The sequence below is a fragment of the Gigantopelta aegis genome, chromosome 2, assembly GCF_016097555.1.
Source record: "Gigantopelta aegis isolate Gae_Host chromosome 2, Gae_host_genome, whole genome shotgun sequence".
Lineage (NCBI taxonomy): Eukaryota > Metazoa > Mollusca > Gastropoda > Neomphalida > Peltospiridae > Gigantopelta > Gigantopelta aegis.
Window position 1 is genome coordinate 47,182,674 of NC_054700.1, and position 24,666 is coordinate 47,207,339.

The 24,666-nt window shown below is 36.1% G+C and overlaps 1 protein-coding gene across 2 annotated transcripts in view; it reads right to left on the bottom strand.

The window, feature by feature from the left end:
- The window catches only part of LOC121386404 (death-associated protein kinase 1-like), a 182,544-nt gene that overhangs the window by 98,321 nt on the left and 59,557 nt on the right, over positions 1 to 24,666 (bottom strand). The window contains exons 7-9 of one of the 2 annotated variants that reach the window (XM_041517293.1): positions 21,183 to 21,228; positions 19,256 to 19,345; positions 18,458 to 18,562 (exon numbers count right to left, since the gene is read on the bottom strand). In XM_041517293.1, the coding sequence (XP_041373227.1) occupies positions 18,458 to 18,562; positions 19,256 to 19,345; positions 21,183 to 21,228 (241 nt within the window). Of the gene's footprint in view, positions 1 to 1,446; positions 3,063 to 18,457; positions 18,563 to 19,255; positions 19,346 to 21,182; positions 21,229 to 24,666 lie in introns of those variants that run through there. The other variant, XM_041517300.1, reaches the window with a different exon arrangement.

Consider the following 24,666-nt stretch of genomic DNA (forward strand, 5'->3'; position numbering starts at 1 on the left):
TACTGGATTACGTTACATAATAATGGGTACTGGGATCGATCCCCGTCGATGGGCCCATTGGGCTATTTCTTGGTCAAGCCAATGCACCACGAGTGGTAAATCAAAGGCTGTGGTATGTGTTATTCTTGCTAAGTTGAAAAAAATGTTGCGGGTTTTCTTTCTTAGACAATATGTCAAAGTTACCAAATGTTTGACATTCAATAACCAGTGATTAACAATCAAAACACTTTTTTTTTGTTATAATGGGTATTTTCAATTCCGTGATGTTGCTGACACACTACCAGAAATAATCATTTCTGTGAAACCCAGAGACCTGTTGTTGCTTACAGCTACATGGATATAACAAATATGCCAAGTTTGTTAGTACACCAACTCTGTAACTGCCCACATTAATCTTTTCAATGTCCATCAACAAGTATAACCAGTTCACATATAAGAAGACATTCTGCAGTCAATACTATATGTACATGTTTGTGTGAGTTTGTATGCACATATACACGCATACGTATAGTGTACTTTACTGTATTGATTGACCCTTCCACAATGATACAAGCAAGCTAATAAACTAAGTAAAACTGTACCTGCAACAAACTTGATGCAGAATAATTCTTCTCTTTTTTTCTGTTTAAACCAGTAACAAATTAATGAAACCCAAACACATTAAATATATTGATTGTGTTATGTCAAAGGTAAATATAAAAAACAAAATTCTAAAATTTTGAGTACTGCTAAAGCAATACATCCCCTACCAAACCAAATCAATTTTCATATCTCCTAAATTCAAAGGTCATAACTCATTCAAAAATGGGCCAATCCCCATAAAGCCATCTATAACCCTATGTGATAAAGCTATAAACAAAATTTCAGCTTAATATCTTGAGGCATTGTAAAAAAAAAAAAAAAAAAAAGTCTGGAAAACGATATTTGGGACAACTGACAGACTGGCAGACAGATGGATGGACACAAAGCCTACAGTCCCCTCCAGCCGGATTGGTAAGGAACTAATAAAATACTGTGTAAACAGTTGTAAAAAGTTACATCCAAGATGATCAGACCATCAAAACAATTATCAACTTCACCAGCATGGCACTGAACTACCAACAATATTATCACTTATGCTTGTTGAATTAATATTTTTTTTTTTTTTTTTTTTTTTTACAAGATTATGGAGAATATATGCTGTATTAATCACTCTTATGGAAAACCATGAGAATGTAGTAATGCCAGGGATTTATCAGGGCGTTCTGTGGGTCTGAACATAGGATCCTTCCCAAAAGAAAATGGCACTGAAAATTCCAAATTTCTAAGCTAAAAATTCCTCAGGTCTGTTCTGTATAGCATCATTCAGTGGCCTGAAAAAATATCCCAATTATGACTAAATAGCACTAATTTTACCAATCTCATCAGACTTGGTTAAAAATCCTGGATCAATCCCTGAATGCCTACCTCAAAAACGGTTGAAATGGTCAGTTCGTCTGAAGAAGTAGAGTAGGTGCAGGAGTCCAGTGATTCCAAGTCGTCCACCTGCGATTCATCGTAGTAGGTGCCCAGACTCTGGCCCTGGAGCAAGCTGCACCTGCAGGTGTGTTTCGAGGTTACGGGCAGCTCCACAACCGACGACCATCGGCGAGCGTACATCACAAGTCATGCCCAGGACACCTCCAGCAACTGGACTCGGATTCTCTCTCAGTGAACTGATGACACCGCAGCACTAGCATTTGGTCATCATTTCTTTTCACACCACTCAACTCAACAGAACTGAAGATAATCCAAGACAGCCAAGAATTCTGCCACAAGGATCACTCTCAATTAGAGAGATTCCTAAAGATCTTCAACTGATTTTGTTTGTTTGTTTGTTTAATTTAGTCCAAGAAATTCATATTCTGAGTAAGAGGCATTAAGCAACTGCGAAGACTCTAAAAGTTGTTCAGGCTAGAAGTAGTTTGTGTAAGATGAATTACCAAGCGTTGAACTAATATGGTACAAGCAAATCAAATTCAGTTTACAGTCAACCTTTTGGACTTTTCCAAACACATATTTAGTATACCATGTTGAAGGAATTTCATTTACTATTTACAATTAAAAACAAAGTATAACGAAAGGCAAAACAGGATAATTGGGATAAATTAATGATAGATTTGTGTAATTGTGATCAATGTTCATGTTCATGTATAAAAGTTCTTTAATGTGGAGAATAAACTTATAACTTGATATTTATATATATATATATACACGTGTATGTATATAAACAACAAACCAGCTTGTCTTCTGTGTTCAATTCCTTACGCCTAGACTATCCCATAATCCAATAATCCACAGCCTCAAAGAAGAATAAATTCCAAGAACACATGTTAACAAAAAACCATTGGGGAAAAAAAAAAAAGAGGAAGAGCTGCATGGATATATAAACCAAACATCCATCCAGGTAATCCGAGGTAACTCGAAGGTAGCTCCAGGTAAAACACAGTCTGTTCCAGGTAACTCACACAAGATCCCGTACACACACACACGGTTTTGTGTCACCGTACAGAGGAGCTGAACTGGCGCGGTTCACACCACACAAAACAAGTGGCCCGTCCGTCAACAGCTGGGTGAAGCCAGCCACACTACACCTACAGTTACCTGCGAATACCTGGGATCAGCTGCTAGTATGCAGGCTTGGCCGTACCACACGTTATAAACCACTAGCAGCTCTGATGCAAATAAATCTTTCAGCTGACAATTTCTATGAATGTTTAAATCACACAGACTACATGCATGTATTAATTGCAAAAAAGAAATATCCCAATTACTATAGTGTATGCTCTACAGGTGAAGGGGCTAACTGACAAACCAGTTCGCCCTCTGATCAAAGGTGTGATATCAATTTCTATTCCATTAATCTTGGTAAGTTGAGTCAGTTTTCCTTATCAAGTTTACAAAAGCTAATTGCTGTGTTTTCTCGGCACTTAAATCTTTCGGTGAGAATGAAAAGTAGCACATATTGTAGCCAGGCCTGTGTCAACTGCACATGGTGCATGCCCAGACATCAAAGTGTGACATACAAGTTAGTATGTAACAACTAGTCTAGTAGCTGTACCTTTGTTGTGATGGGTGCATACCCAGGTATCAAAGTGTGATATACGAGGTAGAATGTAACAACTGGTTCTCCTAAATGTAGCTTTGTTGTGATGGGTGCATACCCAGGTATCAAGGTGTCACATACAAGCTAATCTATATTAACTGGTCTACTGAAGACTGCTCTCTTGTGATGGGTCAATCATGTGTAACAGAAAAAATACATCCTTTCAAATTGAGTCTTTTCTGATCAATACGATAAGAAAAACACACCAGTTATATGATTATTGGTGCTAATTTAACTCCCATTTACAGTAATAATAATGCCTCCCATATAACAGTAAAACTCACATTAAACACCAAGCAGAATTACTGTTATTAAAGACTTTTCATTTCAACTTATTTTTGTGCTTATATATCCAATTAAGGTTCAAGCACGCTGTCCTGGACACACACCTTAGCTATCTGGGCTGTCTGTCCAGGACAGTGGGTTACTTGTTAGTTGGTTAGTGGTTAGTGAGAAAGAAGAGTCCATTGAGCCCTTAAGAACACACTCTGGGTTGGAGCCGGTACCGGGCTGCGAACCCAGTACCTACCAGCCTATAGTCCGATGGCTTTACCACGATTCCACCGATGCCAGTTATTAAAGACAGAGGGCCCATAAACAAGATCAGTGATCTTAGCAATTTGGACATTTAAATTATTCATATTTCTGTCTGCATTTCATTTTAATGTATTTCCATGCTTATATCCAATTACGGTTCAACCACACTGTCCTGGGTGCACACTTCAGCTATCTGATCTGTCAGTCCAGGATAGTGGGTAAGTGGTCAGTTGTTTGTGGTTAGTGAGACAGATTTCAGTGTAGTGATTTTTTACCTCCACATAAACTTAAACTTACCACAAATAGGAGCCTATACTGAGATGTGAACCCAGTACTTACAAGCCTTAAGCCTAATGGTTTAACCACTACACCACTTAGGCTGGTATAATTCAGTATATGCACAAAATATGTATATAGGAAGAAGTCTTGCTTCTGTCTATTGACCAATCCCAAAACCGCTTATCTTGTATGACTGTAAAAAGTTTGTTTAAAGGGCCAGTTGCAAAGTTGGATAATACCTAAAAATATTTATTCATTCTGTCTTGTGAAACATAATCATTAAACCTTGAATTGCATGCTCACAAAACCTACTACCAAATAATTTGGTTGTGATGATGGTGGTAGTACTGATGATGATGGTATAGTACTGATGATGATGATCATGGTGGTGGTGGTGGTGATTACGAGGGTGGTGGTGGTGGTGATTACGAGGAAGGTGGTGGTGGTGGTGGTGGTGGTGGTGGTGGTGGTGGTGGTGATTACGAGGGTAGTGGTGGTGGTGGTGATTACGAGGAGGGTGGTGGTGGTGGTAATAATAATAATGAAGATGATGTTGATGTTGTTGATGATGATGATGATGATGATGATGAACCACCACCACCACCACCAATCATCATCATCATATTTTCATGCCTACATCCAACAAGGTTTAAATATGATATCATAGCAATAACACATTTGTGCTAAATAAATGAGATATCAGAAACTGGGTCATCATGTATGTACATGCAGTCTGTTGTAACAATGCTCAAGTAGTGAGGGGTCTTTTTAGGAGAAAGAACAGCACATACCATAGGTAATTAATGTTAACAGAATCCTGTGTTCCCATCCTAGTCTAACTTTTTGTATCAATGAAAACTGGTTTAATTTTCATTTCAACTTATTTTCATGCTTATATCCAATTAAGGTTTAAGCACACTGTCCTGGCCATACACCTCAGCTATTTGGGCTGTCTGTCTAGGACAGTGGGTTAGTTGTTAGTGGTTAGTGAGAGAGAAGATAGTGTAGTGGTCTTACACCTACTCACTGAGTCGTTAAAACTCACTCTGGGTAAGAGCCGGTACCAGGCTACGAACTACCAGCCTTATGTCTGATGGCTTAACCACAACACCACCGAGGCCGGTTGAAAACTAGTGTTACCTGTATTTGACTGATTGTAGTCCTGCTAGAAGCATTCTTTAAACTAGCTACAAAATCGTCCACAATGCCTGAACAAATAACAGATGTTATCTTAACACCAACCTATGACTGATCGGCTAAAAGCTTATTTAACCTTTCACAACAATATACCTACTTATTCTGTCCTACACAGGGTTTCTGCTACAAATAAACATTCTGTTTGACACCCAACAGCCTATAGTATGTATTCTTTATGCTGGGGTTTCTTAAATATTCATTAATTCATTCACAAATCATAATTCATGCCCAGGATGGACATGCCTGTACCCTTAGTGGATATATAGGCACATATTAAATTTCCCTTCCCCTATCTTTTTTAGCATTCTTTGGCTGGCTAATAAATGTTTAATACGTGAATATGTGTACTGAATTTTAGTCGACGCATAATCGCTTATGGTAATTCTCTGTAAGCATATTTTTGACTGTCCCAAATTTGTCAGCATATTGTAACTGAACTGTATCTTGCATAATAAAAGCACAGCTGGGTTCATTGCTGCCTCACAATAAATAAAGTACATGTATACCGTAAATCATTAAAAAATCCATTAAAAGGATTATGCCAAGTTTGTAGCCATTAATTTTAAAAGGTTTTTAGCAAATAAAATATTTTGACATTATTAAAATTACAATAAATTTACTTATATTTTCTTGTTTTGAATATGAATGTCTCTATAGACATGGACCGGCCTCGGTGGCGTCGTGGCAGGCCATCGGTCTACAGGCTGGTAGGTACTGGGTTCGGATCCCAGTCGAGGCATGGGATTTTTAATCGAGATACCGACTCCAAACCCTGAGTGAGTGCTCCGCAAGGCTCAATGGGTAGGTGTAAACCACTTGCACCGACCAGTCATCCATAACTGGTTCAACAAAGGCCATGGTTTGTGCTATCCTGCCTGTGGGAAGCGCAAATAAAAGATCCCTTGCTGCCTGTCGTAAAGAAGAGTAGCCTATGTGGCGACAGCGGGTTTCCTCTAAAAACAGTGTCAGAATGACCATATGTTTGACGTCCAATAGCCGATGATAAGATAAAAAATCAATGTGCTCTAGCGGCGTCGTTAAATAAAACAAACTTTACTATAGACATGGTATCTCAATATTGATTTTTCTTTAAAATAATTTCATACATATGAGTTTATTATTTCTTCAAACAGCCAAATGAAATTTGAAATACTTTGGCCAAAGGTCATCCCAAGTGTATTTATCTGTATTATGCTTTATATTTAACACATGTTACGGGAATATAGTGTTTCTTAAAGAGACAGACCCTAGTTTTTAAATACTACAGCATATTTTCACCATTACAGCCGTTTATGATCACTAAAATCAAACATTACTTATATTTTATTCTTTAGATCATCCATTTCCATAAAACCAAAGTGTTTCTGGTTATCCTGGTGTTTCTAGTGCCAAAAATAGCATTTTTCATATTTTAAAAAATGCACGTGTGTCTGACAAGTAGCGGTTTATTGATTCGAGTTCTAGTCTATTTTAAAGGGTATTTCCTGTTTTAACATCACAGACTCTTCTTTCACTCTACTGTAACTTTATCCAAATGAATTACAGGGATGTGAAAGGGGCTGGAACAAAAAAGCTTACTGCGGCTAGGGTCCAGGTGCCACTCAAGGGCCTCTGAAGAAAAATTGTTGTTTCAGACCTGTCAACCTTTAGTCAAGAGAAAGCAGGAGGTGTGTGTTGAAAAAGCAGGAGATTTTGTCAAAAAACAGGAGATTTTTTAACTGCACACGATTTAACACAACTTTTTAAACAGTACTACAATAAGTTATATTAACACTACATAATGTCATGTATACTTGTTAACCTTAGTTATTAGCATTAAAAAAAAATAATAATAAAAAGAATTATATATATATTAAATTTTGTTTTAATTATTTTTAAATATTATTATAATTTAATACATATTTTTTAAAATAACTCTTTTATCCAAAAATTTAAACATTAATTAGTACATTTACGGTATTACACTTACACTGTTACAGGTTGCATCATCGTTATTTGTGTTTCGTAAAAAGTAGACCCAAGACAAATTTATAAAGGCCTAAATCTTATAAATTAATATTCTGGTTTTACTACAATAAGGTACAGTGGTGTGGTACTTATTTAAAATCACCATAACCATGCAATAAACATTGTATTTCCACTAATCATACATAAAAGCTCATTACTGACATCGTGTGAAATATACCGGAATTTTACCTATTTCCATGAGTAACGTTATGTCAAACACAAGATTTATTAAAGGGACACACCCTAGTTACAGCTAGTTGTTAACCATTACAGCATTGTTTTTCACTATTAAACCCATTTTTTCACAAATAAAATTGCACTTTACTTACCGTTTATTATTTAGAATATACATTTCCATTCACCTGAAGTGTTTTTTTGGTAATCCTGGTAATCCTGGTGTTTGTAATACCACAAAATGCATTTTTCGTATTTCTGAAAAACGGATGCACGTTTGAGAAAAAAACGTTGAGCAGACAAGGTCTAATCTATTTTTAGACGGGATATTTCCATTTCAATGTCACAGACGTTGGTATACCACGTGACCGTTATCATTTTGGTTCGGTTTGTTTTCTCGTGCACGGTTCGTGCAATCAACATCCGATTTGTTGTTGTTCATTTGTGAGATTTTTCTTCACAGTTCGTGAACATTTTCAGTAACAATAAAGTTCAGACAAGTAAGTATCTCAATACAAAACGTTACAAACCCTTAACCAATAATTTTGCTAAGTCCTACGATATCTGGAGAGGGGATACAACCAGGACAGAACAGTTGGAACATGTCCAGGAGAAGAACGCACCCCAAGTCTGTGAAATTTGTCGTGACGTAGGCATTGTTGTGTTTCGAGCGACATCTACCGGTGACATCAGAATACAAACTTTCAAAATTATTTCAAGCAATTGGGACATTGGGATTCCCATGGTATTTATCGATATAAAACCTGCTTTTTCACTCTATTTGATAAAAACGTGATCTAAGTGTGTTACAGGTTTGTAGATTAACCAAATTATAATTTATTTTCGCTGGATGGAACTAGGGTGTGCGGCTTTAATCGTAGGAAAATAATCCCTTGAAGTGTACTCTTGTTACTAACATTTTACTGCACAAACCTACAAATCTAATTGATACAAGTATTGTTTATACAGCTAATTTCTGTCGTCTTCCTTTGACATGTGATTTTGACATCGTGTGCATTTGATGCATGCGTTTGCTGTCAACTCTAGCACTTCCAGCCATAGAACTTTGTGTTATGTAATCCAGTGGGAAGACATTTTACGAGTCGGAGGTGTTATTAGGACTAAATTGGATAGTTTTATATATGGCAACACTGAATGTCAATACACAGCCACGGTAGCTTGAATTTTTTTTATGCTTAGAAAATAACGATTTCCCGGGAGAAACGTTTTTCCCGCGGGAGACTTGATCAAATACTGGGAGTCTCCCGCAGTATCCGCGAGGGTATGACAGGTCTGTGTTGTTTGCAACTCCTGGAACTGCCAAAAGTTGCATTCAATGCTAACAAATCTAAACTGGTTATAACTTATAATATATGGCACACATCATGTGAAAACATGCAAATAAACCTTGTGTGGTCAACAGTATTGAACATCATGTGTTTGTTTTTTTAGAAGAAATGGAAAAGCACTTTCACGTGTTTCCGTGTAGCTCTCACATCCCTGGAATTACAAGTCTGTAAATTAACTAAACTTAGTGTCCATTTTTTAACGGGTTAAAACTAAGGTCTGCCTTTAAAACACCCAGCAAAAAGCAGGATATATATTTAATTTGTTGGGGGGGAATAAACAGAAACTCAGCATAATCCCTTTAATATCATCAGTGTTTGGGAGTGTCACAAAAAATATCAAATGAGGCTAACAATAGCATGTGTGTGAGTGTGTAAGTATGTATGTGGGGGCGGTATAGTCATTATATGTGTACTACAGACAATCCACAACAATCTTCATTAAATAACTAGCAACCACAAATGCTTCAATACAGCACATGTACAAGTATGTTAGTTTATACTGAACTTATATGAGTATGTATTAATAGATCATGAAGCAATAATTAGAGAATTTAAGGTATTTTAAACTAGAAGGTATGAACACAAGAGGGTTCTGTTCTGATTTCAATGACTATACCCTCGACAGGCAGCTTCACCTGAATGGGCTTTATGAATGGCATGTTCAACAAGTCATAACTGCAGGGGCTATAACTAATACAGGGTATCATAATTAGGCCTTTTAAAAAATGTATGTGTTTCTGGAATTAGGATAGGTCAGCTTTTTTTTTGCTTTTTGTTTTGCTTTTCTTTTCTTTTTTAATACATCACCTGTAGCAGGGTTCATAGCCTTAAAGACCAAACATTCATCTCACTGTATGTGTACATGTATCTAACTAACACACAGATGATCAAAATTTAGTTGCTGTAGTTTCAGTTTTGTAACAAAAACTTGGAGAACAAAGTACCATTCTCGACTTTCTTGACATGTGGTAACCTGAACGACCATTCTCAACTCATTTCGATCCCTGCACCCATACTGGTCCAGATAAAATGTTTTACCACTGGGCTACTATACTAACCAAAAATTATATACGCATGTAACACGAACAGTGGACTTATTAAAAAAAACACCTCATTATCTCCATGTTAAAGACACCAAATCAAATACCTTGAAGTAACAGTGGGTTGAAGCAGGCAGCTCAGATAATGATGGGTGAAACCAATGGTATGGTAGGTGGAGATAAACACAGCAGTGTTTTATGAAAATTATGCCATATCCTGGACTAATGAGACAACAGAGGTCAAGATAACAGTGTTTAACTGTATATAATTACAAACTTTCTCATAAACTTTCGCATAACAAGGTAGAAAATGACATCATTACGGAAGGTGGATCCATGTAAAAGGACATTGATGTTAATATTAACTGTATTATTTGTATTGTCTTGTATGCAATCACATGAATTGTTTTTAATTTTGAAAAAAGGCAGGTGGAAAGAATGTTTTATTTTACAATGTGCTCAACATATTTTAATTACGGTTATACAGGGCTAGCTCTGGGTGTATAGAACATTTTGCCAAATTATCTATTAAATTTTAAAACTTGCAGAAACCCACCATTATTTTCACCAAAATATCAATCAATACAAGAAATTCTTTTGCTAAATTAAAATAAAATTCACCAGCTGTGTTTAAAATTCGCAATTGGTTAATTTGGCAAGTGGCAGAGCTAGCCCTGGTTATATGCTGTCAGACATATGGTTAAGGATTACACAGATAATGAGAGTAAAAGAAGTAAAGTTTGTTTTATTTAACGACACCACTAGAGCACATTGATTTTTTATCTTATCATCGGCTATTGGACGTCAAACATATGGTCATTCTGACACTGTTTTTAGAGGAAACCCACTGTCGCCACATAGGCTACTCTTTTACGACAGGCAGCAAGGGATCTTTTATTTGCGCTTACCACAGGCAGGATAGCACAAACCATGGCCTTTGTTGAACCAGTTATGGATCACTGGTCGGTGCAAGTGGTTTACACCTACCCACCGAGCCTTGCGGAGCACTCTCTCAGGGTTTGGAGTCAGTATCTGGATTAAAAATCCCATGCCTCGACTGGGATTCGAACCCAGTACCTACCAGCCTGTAGACTGATGGCCTAACCATGACGCCACCAAGGCCAGTAGATAATGAGAGAAGAAACCTGCTGCCACGACACCATGGGCTACTCTTTCCGATAGCAGTAAGTGATCTTTTATATGCAGTATCTCACAGACAGGATAGAACATAAGAGGAATGGCCGGAATGAGAAATAGCCCAATGGGAGAACCTACAGGGATTGATACTTTTCATTTCAGTGGCAGAATTCATTTATGTATAACTGTCAGAAATTTAGAATAAAATCACGTGAACAAAATGTTATATAACCTGTGACTGTTATATATATGTATATATCAATAAATTACCATGAAAGAAAATATAGATACACACAGTTTATAAAGAATACTGGCAATTTTCCACCAACTGATTGTCAAATGTGAAAAAGAATAAAAGCAAATAATGCTTGCATCAATGTCACAAACACAAATAAGAATAATAACCTCTTAAAAGGGATTTAGAAACTGTGGCTTTTAGGAACAGGTATTATGAAGTAACATAGATGAATTTTAAGAAACATTGCAGTATAATATGCCTGCAGTAAGCTTCATCTAACTAGCTGGGTTTTAAATTGCATGGTATTGCCCAGCATAACATGAAACTCAAACTGAAAGGAAAATATATAATATACCATTAATTATCAGTTTTTATCTAATAAATTTCCTGGCTTTTTAGGTTTATGCTGGTAATGGATGCAATGCATTAATGCAACTCGAGTATTTATAAATGTTAAAAACCTTGTGGCTTACTTTCAAGATATTCTCTGTGGATTAAAGAAAAAAAAAAAAAAAAAAAAAAAAAAAAATCAAGCAAATAAAAAAAAAGGGTTTAGTTTTCCCTGGAAAGCTCGGTGCTGTAATCTGCTGACTGTAATATCAGACGTCCAATTTGTAATTGAAAATACAAGTGTCAAGCCACAAAAATTTAAAAACTGTGATACGATCATAATTCAAATCAAATATGCACTAACATGATCTTAGCAATATCATACTACTGTTTAAAACCCCAATAATGGAAATATGTTTTTGTTACTAAGACATACAGAAGAGGTCATTGTGTCTAGTTCTGTACCACTGTTGTATTCTTCAGCCTATGGTATAATCCTAGTATTGTGTGTAAACTAACATACCATCAGGCTTTATTCTGCCAGAAAATAATTTGATGGTATGTAATAAAAACAAAATAGGTCATAGTAAGTGCCCTTACTAGGTGGTTATGGGTATGAAATCTTTTGAAATTGGACACTGCATTTCATGTGCTTTTACTAATTTTAAACAGTTCTTTTACTATCATCTGTCTAAAAAATCTGGGGCCTAATTGACTAAACTCTCGCAACTTTGCAATCTCGCAGTGCAATGCTAAAAAGAAAGAAAGAAATGTTTTATTTATGACACACTCAACACATTTTACTTATGGTTATATGGCGTCAGACATATGGTTAAGGACCACACAGATTTTGAGAGGAAACCCGCTGTCGCCACTACATGGGCTACTCTTTCCGATTAGCAGCAAGGGATCTTCTATTAGTGCTTCCCCACAGGCAGGATAGCACAAACCATGGCCTTTGTTGAACCAGTTATGGATCACTGGTCGGTGCAAGTGGTTTACACCTACCCATTGAGCCTTGCGGAGCACTCACTCAGGGTTTGGAGTCGGTATCTGGATTAAAAATCCCATGCCTCGACTGGGATCCGAACCCAGTACCTACCAGCCTGTTGACCGATAGCCTAACCACGACGCCACCGAGGCCGGTTGCAATGCTAAAAGACTTGCAAAGAGGATGCTTTGTTGTTTAGCAGAGCCTAAGAGACCTTTGTGAATTAGACCCCTGAAAAATATATTAATTAATTTCCAAGATTTTGGGGTACTTAATTTTACTCTCCATTACCCTCTGGCAGACACCCTAACCATTGACACTGGCCTCATTTTGAGCTGCTGAATTACTGGAAAACAGTTTTATGGTAAAAGTCACAACCCCAAATATTAAAACCTGATCAGGGCACAATTAAAAGCAGGACTTTACATTTGACTCGCCAATTGGCTGGTAAATGAATTGAAAACAATCACTAGCCAACTTGGGATTGTTGCTCACTACTTGTTATAATTTTGATTGCCAGTTATTGTACCATCTGACTGATATTGTAGAATAAGATTTACATGTATGTCACAATAACAGCCAGGTGTTGACAAAATAATCCACTCAGCAAAAGACAAGATTTTTGTAAATTTTCATCCCCATAGAAGAATTTTGCTCACATAAATGAGTGTTACTCACAATATTGTACCCTGCAGATCATAAGAAACTAATTAGAATTTCCATCTCATTCTTGATCATAAAAAATCGATTTTTAAGTGCAAACATCATAAAGGCAAAATTAATCTGTAAGAACAAACACTTACACGAGACATGATCACAAATTGTCATTAAAATATTTAAATATTGTCTGTAAAATGTACCATGACAGTAAACTTTCAGAAAGGAACTGGTTGCAAAGTTAAAGTTTGTTTTGTTTAACAACATCACTAGAGCACATTGATTTAATAATGATTGGCTACTGAATGTCAAACATTTGGTAATTTTGACATATAGATTTAAAGAGGAAACCTGGTACATTTTTTCCATTAGTATCTTTTATATGTGCCATCACACAGACAGGATATCACATAACACGGTCTTTAATATGCCAGTCCTGGTGCACTGGATGAAATGAGAAATAGCCCAAAGGGTCCACCAACAGGATCAATCCTAGACCGACCGCACATCAAGCTACATCAAGCTTAAACTGGTTACAAATTACAAACTTTATCCACCATTCTAAACACTCTGAAAGGGCAAATATACAGGAAACAGGTGAAAACCCCCCAACTAAAAACAGTCTATCAAAAAGAAATCTAAGAGGAAAATGGTTATTAAAACCTGTAAATTTAACCTGTGAGGGGAAGCACTTACAAAAGAGCTGGTTAAAAACTGTAGATGGTACACCAGTTAACAAAGTAACATACTGTAATTCAAATCAAGTTAGACGTCGGGGCATTGACAGATATCAAATCTTCTATTCCACGCAATGCTGCAGCCTTCAATAGGTGTCTAACAGAGTTAACAGAGCGTAATCCAGGATATTATCCTAACTCAATAGACTTATCAGATGATAAAGAAATAGAGGCTAACCAAACGTCACTCGTCAACAAAGATCTCTGTGTTTGCCTTTGAATATGGTCAAAGGTGTGTAAAGGCAAACATTAATCTGTTGGATAACCAACAGGCAATTTTTTCTGATGATTCATGAGTCCAATTAAATGCAAATGAAAATGAATTGTGTAATTTCTGTAACTCGGTCAATATCATTCCATCCATTCTTCTGAGATTTCTAATTTTATACAAGCAGGAAGTAGACAATATATTGACAGCCGTATTTAAAAGGATTGACAACTCCACGTGACATGCTTGCTTAAATGATCAATTAAGTAAATAATGCTTGCACCAATGATCATGAAAGCAAATAATGCTTATACCAATGATAATAAAAGCAAATAATGCTTGCACCAATGATAATAAAAGCAAATAATGCTTGCACCAATGATCATGAAAGCAAATAATGCTTGCACCAATGATAATAAAAGCAAATAATGCTTACACCAATGATAATAAAAGCAAATAATGCTTACACCAATGATAATAAAAGCAAATAATGCTTACACCAATGATAATAAAAGCAAATAATGCTTGCACCAATGATAATAAAAGCAAATAATGCTTGCATTAATAATTATGAAAGCAAATGTTTGCACTAATGATCATGAAAGCAAATAATGCTTGCATCAATGATCATGAAAGCAAATAATGCTTACATCAATGATTATGAAAGCAAATAATGCTTACATCAATGATTATGAAAGCATAAAATGCTTGCACCAATGATCATGAAAGCAAATAATGCTTGCATCAATGATCATGAAAGCAAATAATGCTTACATCAATGATTATGAAAGCATAAAATGCTTGCACCAATGATCATGAAAGCAAATAATGTTTCCACCAATGATGAAAGCAAAAAATGCTTACACCAATGATGTTGTCATCATTTATTTGTGCAAGCATACTTAATACTGTGACAGCTTATTCCAGTTTTTTGTTCTCATTCATTAGATCAGCTAAAAGTCAGAAGGGTACAAATAAGGGAACTGATATCTGTTTAAGAGGAACTGAAGGTACATGACAGCAGAAGGTCAGAGAATCAAAAACAAACTCAGCAGAAGTAATTATTTCTGTAAACAAAATCATAAATAAAAATAATAATACATTAATAAAGTATACAAATATAAATCCTTTTTTATGAGGGTAGTACCAGTAAAAATACTTTAATAGATAAAACAATTTAATATTACAAGCAGGGACCTATTCACTAAACTCTTTCACCTTTGTGATATCGCAGTGCAATGCTAAAAGACTTGCAAAGAAGATGCTTTGTTGTCTAGGAGAGCCTAAGAGAGCTTTGTCAATTAGGCTCCTGGTCTGCATGGTATGAAAACACAACCTAAAGAAATAAAAGTAGTTACAGATGAAGAACAATCATCTGAACATTGTTATTAAACACAGTTACCTTAAAATAGTAATTGATTTACCGTCACATAATTGACATGACATTCTAGGGTCAACCTACCTCCATTTTTCTCTGTGTTTATGCTGTTGTAAGTTACCAGGATAGACCAATCTGATTTGAAGCGAACTGATCAGAAATGAGATACTTTCTTATCAAGGCTTAACCAATTAACAAGCTCTTGGATGGCCATTCCAAGACAAAGCTGTAAACAACATTTTGCTTTGTTGAAAGTACTTTACAAAACTTGTCATGATAGCATTTAAAAATTCAACCATGCCAGTCTAAAGTTTGTTTGATGACACCACTAGAGCACACTGATTAATTAATCATCAGCTACTGTATGTCAAATATTTGCTCATTTTGACACAAAGTCGTCAGAGGAAATCTGCTGTATGATTTTTTTATTAGCAGCAAGGGACCTTTTAAATGAACTTTCCCACACAGGAGAGCACATACCATTGCTTTAATATATCAGTCATGACACAATGATTGGGACTGTGTGTGTGTGTGGGGGGGGGGGGGGGGGTCCCCACAATGGGTCAACAGAGGGGATTGGATCCTAAGACCCTCTGTACATTGGGCTAGACCCCAGCTACTCCAAGCAACCCTTGCAATTGCTAACATCAGTCGTTAATGTCATAGAGATTGCTGTGGAGTTTTTAATTCTACACAGCACTTTTTTGCTTTGAACTATATTCAGGGTGTTTTTTTAACAGTATGTTTTTTGGCCATGGACTTTCAAACAGTGGTCTCTCAGTTCCTTCTGAATTTTTGGACATTTGATCCCATTCAGAACACTGTTCGCTGCAAATAATTGCAAATGTCTGAAGATTGTATTGGGCATAGGGAAAATTACTAAATTACACCAATTTTAGTTTTAATTTAAAATTATTTGAAATAAACAGAGTGTGTCGGATGGGACAAAAAGGAGACCCTTATATGAATTGGCCCTTAACTGTTTCTCAAAATGCATTTAAGAGTATCTACAAGAAAAAAGGTTAAAAGCAGCACACACCAGAACTAGTACGGTTGATGGAGCCTTACGGCATTAGCCATTCGACTTCTACTTTCAGTTTTAATAATTATTTATATTATGTAGCACCATAAGTCCTAAGTTTTTTCCAAAAGGCCTACATAGACACAGACACAGAGAAACAGACAGACAGACACATGTATGTATGTGTGTGTGTGTGTGCGTGCATGAATTTGTGAATCAAACAAGTAGTAACTGTGGCTCTGCCTGGGCTTCAACGTGAAAGAAAGCCAGCACCACATAGGTTATTACTTTCATAAAGTAAAAACAACACCTTTCTAGTGTACAATTACCAAGGATAATACATTGGAGGGAAGGTGGTAGTAAAACATTCGTATGACATTTTGTATTGTAAACATGTTTTCAGCACTGAAGAAAATCCAGAACAAGCTATATCACTACAGAAATAAGATATAAACATATACGAAAATAGGAAAATATGTAAAACTGTTAAAATTGTCAATTTAAGCAACAGGTATTATTAACATGGAGACTCAGCTTGTGTAAGACTTCTGTATGATGTGAACAAACAATACAACAAAACAAAAGATCTACACAAACTGAGCTGTGTATAAGTATTCTGATGTTTATTTCAGTTAACATTAATCATTTTATTCTGAATAAACAAGCAAACATGTATTGTAAAGCAATATTGTAATATCACTGCGTACATTATTAAGTATAAGCATAATATTAAGTATATTTAATAAAAGAAACACACAATTTATCAAATTATTTTATTTGGTCACTCAAAATGTGTCTCCTCAACATTCACCCAAATATATGTATTTCTATTAGTGTTCTTATATTGTATATGATATAATGTATTTATAAAATATAAGACAAAGAATTAATATTTGCCCATTCCCACCAATTTGTAAGTACAAAAAAAAAAAAAAAAAATAATAATATTATATATAGAGACTCACTAAAACATGACTTTTTGCACAAATCAAATACAAACTGTCTGGGCTCCTCTGTTATGCTATTAAGGAGGACTGTAGGTTGCATAGTACCAAAGAAGAGAGTTCCGTGTCAAAGTTCGATGTGCACCATCAAATATTTACGGAGTAAAAGCGCTGTGGGTGTGATTGGTAGTAATATGTGACATTGATTATTTGTGCAAATACTATTATCCATTGACAATAATAACCGGCCTCGGTGGCGTCGTGGTAGGCCATCGGTCTACAGGCTGGTAGGTACTGGGTTCGGATCCCAGTCGAGGCATGGGATTTTTAATCCAGATACCGACTCCAAAGCCTGAGTGAGTGCTCCGCAAGGCTCAATTGGTAGGCGTAAACCACTTGCACCGACCAGTGATCCATAACTGGTTCAACAAAGGCCATGGTTTGTGCTATCCTGCCTGTGGGAAGCGCAAATAAAAGATCCCTTGCTGCTAATCGGAAGAGTAGCCCATGTAGTGACGACAGCGGGTTTCCTCTCAAAATCTGTGTGGTCCTTAACAATATGTTTGACGCCATATAACCGTAAATAAAATGTGTTGAGTGCATCGTTAAATAAAACAATTCTTTCTTTCTTTCTTTCCATTGACAATAAATAAATACACTTTTATTTGTTATACAGTTGTTATGCAGTATATACCAGAGGTTGAAACTAATGTGGGGTACCCGCAAAAATTTTCAGCAAAAATGACGGTTGCTATTAAAAACATTAATTAAATCTCTTAAATGATACGTGACCCCCCCCCCCCATTTTCTTGCAGGTAGATTAGATGTGAGGTGCCACACTTTCTATTGTTGTACTTCCTGGGTGTATTGAAATGCTGTTTATATCAGTTTTATTAGTAAACGTTAACATTATCAGCAATATGAATTGATCTGGTCTATTAGAACCTGTAGGAAGAAATATTATATTTAATGATGCACTCAACACATTTCTTTTACACTGTTATATGCCACCAGACATATGGTTAAGGACCATACAGATAATGAGAGATCCTGGATCAATCGTTTCAAAGAAATTCTGGAATGTTTTGATAAAAATTAACTTGTCTCACCTCCGGTTCATCCAGGTCATTTCTACTGTCGAGAGTCTCTACACTTTTCCTGAGCAGCATGCTTCGAGACAATCTGTTACATATACACACGGCTCGCATTGATTGCTGCAAAAACATAACAAGAAGAATGTGGCTTATTTCACTAACAAATTCAATACTAATTCTAATTAGAAGCAAAGATTATTCTAATGAGTTTTTGATCCAAAATTACAGGTTGATCATTTATTGGAACTGTCGTTAAAAACAATCAATAAACTATTACAATCACAGTGGTATTACACACTAGGTAGTAACATACACATTGGTTACAATGAATAATGTTTAACAACATCGCAGTTAAAAAAATTACATCTCTTATTGGCGGTCACAAAAAGGTAATATACTTTTTATATTTTAGGGTAAAAAAAGTGGCATATTAAACTAGGTTACTACTTCACATCAAGTTTATGTCCTTTATGAAACTATTTTTCATTTGTTCGTCACTAAAGCTAGCACCGTAAACCTGACACAAAACTGGAAACTCATTTAATATCCTATACATTTCTCACGAACAAAACATATTATCTATTCCCTATGAGGGACAACAGACAGGATAGCACATACCATGGACAATGATAAATCAGCTTTGATTTATGACTGAGCTGAACCATAACTTAAGAGATGGTACAAAAACTACAAGAAATCAAACAGGGATAAGTAGCCTCATTCAAAAATCTATTAACTCTATGAGGTTCTTTAAATATGCTTTACCTCAATTAATAAATAAGTTTTTCTTTTTCTTTTTAACTTAGGACTTACCTTCCATCTTTTCCTTGCCATGAATTTTTTAAAAGATTCAATGTTGATTAATGCTGATTTTCTCAATGTTGCTTGTCGTTTGAATTTTGGCTGCAAATAGAATATAACAAATAAATACTCGCTCCACTAAAACTAATGTAAGTAGATCGAACAAAAAGCACTAGTGTTTTATAAGGGAATTCAGATATGTCTATTCTTCCATTTCTTGGACAGAACTCTCTGGCAAAGTCAAATGTTGTGTCCATGACAAGTGTGCTTGAACATTCTACACGTATACAAAAGCATGTGTTATATTTTGTAAATAATGACTACTCTACTAATAAAGGTGGGTTTTTTTTAGGGTCATCCATCTAACCAAAACCAACACTGTTGAACTTCATTAAATTGATAACTGGTGTTTCAAGATGATATAGCTATACTTTATAACTTTATACATTTATACCATTTATATTTATGAAAGAAAGGAAATGGTTTATTAATGACGCACTCAACACATTTTATTTATGGTTATATAGTGTCGGACATATGGTTAAGGACCACACAGATACTGAGGAAGGAAACCCACTGTCGCCACTTCATGGGCTACTCTTTTCGATTAGCAGCAAGGGATCTTTTATATGCATCACCCCATAGACAGGATAGCATATACCGCGGCCTTTGATGTACCAGTCGTGGTGCACTGGCTGGAGCAAGAAATAGCCCAATGGGCCCACTGACGGGGATCAATCCCAAACCGACCGCGCATCAAGCGAGCTCTTTACCACTGGGCTATGTCTCGCCATGGCTAGTGATATTAAATGTTGGGCTAGTAAATAACTACTATTACCATGCCCGACAAGAGACCAATATACATGTAGTATGCAGGGCTTTTAGGTTATGGTAGCCTCACTCCCATGGCTACTAATATTCAATGTTCGGCTAGTAAATAATTACTATTGACATGCCCAACAAGAGACTGACGGCTAGTGACATTTTTTGGGTCAAATGTTCCAGTTACGTCTATTTTGTAAATATGAATATCATGCCCCCAATCCCAATGTTAGTGTGTTTAAGCTCTATCTCCATCTTTAGGTTACATGTCTTATTATTACTATTATTTAGTAAAACTGTATTAACTTAAGTAAACTAGGGCTAGTGAATTTTTAATTGTGGCTAGTACATTTTTAAAATCGCTGATCCCATGGCTAGTGGATTTTATAAAAATTCTAGAAGCCCTGTAGTACGATTATGTGAACTGTTATTTAACTTGTAATTCTAAAATATACCCTCCCCCTCACCCCACGCTGCCTCATTTCCAGCAGGCCATATCTTTCTCTTGGCAGGACATATTTCTTTTCGCCTGCTATTTATAAAAAAAAAAAAAAAAAAAAAAAAAAAAAAAAAAGGACATATTTGACATTGTATTTCAAGTCCTGAATATGTCACACTTAAATACAGGTAAATATTGTATTTGAACATACTGTATGTCTTTGAAACATGTATTGCATCCTTTGATAATAAGGTTTTGTTGTATTAGATTCATTAACATACTGTTGATTTAGGGGCCATCCATAATTTTCAACATTTTTACGAGCGTACAAACCGTACACGGGGAGAGGGGGTTAAGGGGCCAGCGTACACTTTTTTTGAAAAAGAAAAATGTCGATCAACATTTTTCATTTGGGGATGTACACTTTTTGGGGGGGGGGGGGGGAGAGGGTGTGGTCAAAAGTTTGTGGTTTGTATCTCGTGAAAATTATGGACGGCCCCTTAATCTTTCTTGCACCTCTAACCCTCAAGAATGTTTTCCAATGTCTATACTCATCTTTGAATTTAAAATAATCATCTGTTTCTCTCATCATCTCTTAGTTGTCATTATTTGACATGCAATGCCATATCCCTGTCATCCGTGTCACTAATGATATTATTAGACACATCAAAAGCTTACCTTAATCCAGGGATGATTCAAACAATCTTGAACAGTGTCTCGTTTCCTGAAATACAAAACACACAAAATCTTACATAATTTGCTATTCTGGAATTCTAACTAAAAATATTCTCAAAACAAGCAACAAATAAAACAAATCTATGTATGGAAATCTATTATGCAATCATTATATATATTAGCAAGATACATACATGTATGATGACTAGATAAATTTCACTACTTTTATTATGACTAGCAAATGAATGTTGTATTATTCAAAGTTATTTATTATTTTATTTCCGCTGATGGTTTTGATTTTTAAACACTGTATTGAAGATAAATTTTATTTTTAAAATAAGAAATTAATTGTTGTTATTTAAGAACTATTTTGTGTTAGTGTATAGATATTATAATTTATAGGCAACAAAGAATTCAATAGGCAGAGCCTCGCCATATTTGCCATTCTAAGCTTTGCAGGATAAATCACTTATGTCACAAAATGTCACTTCATTTTAATTCCAATATTCATTCCCCCACCCAATTTTCTTTCTTCCTTTAAGGCACATCTCTGGTTTTCCATTCTCACAGTATTTATCTTTTAACCAAATAATCAGTTTGATATCAAACTGAGCGTATATATCTTTTACACAAACATCTCTTTCACAAGTTTTGGCATATTCATATGTACATCAAAATAGTAATTTACAGTACTGAAAATAAATGGCAAATTATGGCATTAAGAGTTGCTTCCCTTAATCCAAATTTGACACAAATAAACTGGGTTTTTTGGTGTGAGTTTGGGTTTTTTTTTGGGGGGGGGGGGTTGGGGTGTGTGTTAATTGCAACATTAACAGTCCTCGGTGGTGTCGCGGTTAAGCTAGAAGGTACTGGGTTCGCAACCTGATACTGGCTCCCACCCAGAGTTAGTTTTAATCCAGATCACTACACCCTCTTTTCTCTCACTAACCACTAACAATTAACCCACTGTCTGGACAGACAGCCAATATACTTGAGGCGTGTGCCCAGGACAGCATGCTTGAACCTTAATTGGATATAAGCACGAAAATAAATTGAAATAAATTAATTGCAAGATCTGAAAACTGACCACACCCTCAAATATCTATATAAAATAAAAATTGTTCATATAAAAACTTAATGTTGATTTAAATGCTTATTTGTTTTAAACTTTTAATACACTGACTGTGTATGACTAAACTTGTTGGCATAGCCTTAGTATAATTAATATAGAAGGATGTTTATTTGTTCTTGTTACTTTTTATTTTGTTTTGTTTTGTTTTGTTTCGTTGTAGTTTTATTCTCATACATGCACTATTTTCTTTGCAAGTCTACCCATTATGTCTTTAGGGCATCTGTAATATCTGGGTAACGTACTCTTATTACTAAGGTACCAAGGGCTTAAATACAACTTACAAGTAGTTAAAATATTTCATTGAACACGGCTAACCTGAAGCAATGCATAAAATATTCACTCTAAGTCCTATTGTTCAGATAAATATCAGTCAGAAATCTGTGTACAAGACACATGGTTGTACACAGCACCCCAAAAAACTTTACTCCAGACTATTTAGTTATTATTAGCATACATGAGAATTTAATTTAACTTGTTTTTTTTTATATTTTGCAATTGGCTGTTTATATATTTTTTATCTCTACTCAGTTCAAGATCAAAGAAGGAAGGAAGGAAGGAAATGTTTTATTTAATGACGCACTTAACACATTTTATTTACAGTTATATGGCGTCAGACATATGGTTAAGGACCACAAAGATATAAAGAGGAAACCCGCTGTCGCCACTTCATGAGCTACTCTTTTCGATTAGCAGCAAGGGATCTTTTATATGCACCATCCCACAGACAGGATAACACATACCACAGCCTTTGATATACCAGTCGTGGTGCACTGGCTGGAGCGAGAAATAGCCTAATGGACCCACCAACGGGGATTGTTCCCAGACTGACCGCGCATCAAGTGAACACTTTACCACTGGGCTACGTCCCACCCACCCTGTTCAAGATCAAGTGCAGAAATGTTCCGTAAACCCTGTTAGTGTTAGCTGGGAATAACACACATAGCTGAATACCATATGTTGAAGCTTGTTTTGTTTAACGACACCACTAGAGCACACTGATTTATTAAACACATGTCAAACAGTTTATAATTGTGACATATACATGTTGAAGTTTGTTTTGTTTAACGACACCACTAGAGTACACTGATTTATTAACCATCGGCTAGTGGATGTCAAACATTTGGTAATTAAGACATATAGTCTTAGAGAAGAAACCCACAACATTTTTTCCATTAGTAGCAAGGGATCTTTTATATGCACCATCCCACAGACAGGATAGTACAAACCACGGCCTTTGATATATCAGTCATGGTGCACTGGCTGTAACGAGAAACAGCCCAATGGGCTCACCGACAGAGATCGATCCCAGACCGACTGCGTATCAAGCAAGCACTTTACCACATGTATTCTTAAAGAGAAAACCTAATAAAAAATTTCATTAGCAGCAAGGCATCTTTTACATGGATTTTTCTACAGACAGGACAGCACATATCATGGCCTATGATTTACCAGTTGTGGTACACTGGTTGGGATGGGAATAATCCAATCAGACAATGGATCCACCGACAGGATTTGATCCTTCGACCCAAGCACTCTACAGATTTAGCTAGATCACGTCCCAAATAGTTTGTAGATACTTCTAGAAAATATATCTTGCAACACTATATCTCACTGTGTTTTATAATATGAAAAGAAACTGATGGCCTTCAGTGGGCAGGACATAGCCCAGTGGTAAAATACTCGCTTGATGCACAGTCACTCTAGGATTGATCCCCATCGGTGGGCCCATTGGGCTATTTCTTGTTCCAGTCATTGTACCACGACTGGTATATCAAAGGCTGTGGTATGTTTTGTTTTGTTTTGTTTTGTTTAGTTTTTTTGGTGTTTTTGTTTTTTTATCCCACTGCCCCCTTTCTTTTGACTCCTTTTAATTCCATCTCATTTCTTTCCGATCTGGCAATTCCTCCAACTTCTTTGGCTGTCCACCTCCACAACCCAGTCCTTGTCTCTCCAATTGCAACAGGTGCTTATGTCTTGTGGTTATCCATGTCACACACCTATCATTTCTCATCAGCTTTTAGCTGTGGGCTTAGTCTGACCATTTCGGGGAGTGTTCAGTAGTTACTTCTGGCATTGTTAAGAGGCACTTTAACTACCTACTATGCTCCCCTACTACTGGCAGTCATTAGTTAGTGCCATGGGTCAGACAGCTTTGTTAGCGACAAAGGACAAGGATGCCAGGTGGGTGCAGGGGAGTACACAGAGACTTGATCTGTGGAGGAAGTTGAGACAGGTAGGTGATGGTGTGGACAGCTCAGAAAACAGAGTTGGAGGAAACTGACAGAAAGGGTCGAAACAGATTGAAAGGCCCTGTCGGTGGGCCCATCAGGCTATTTCTCATTCCAACTTTTTGAT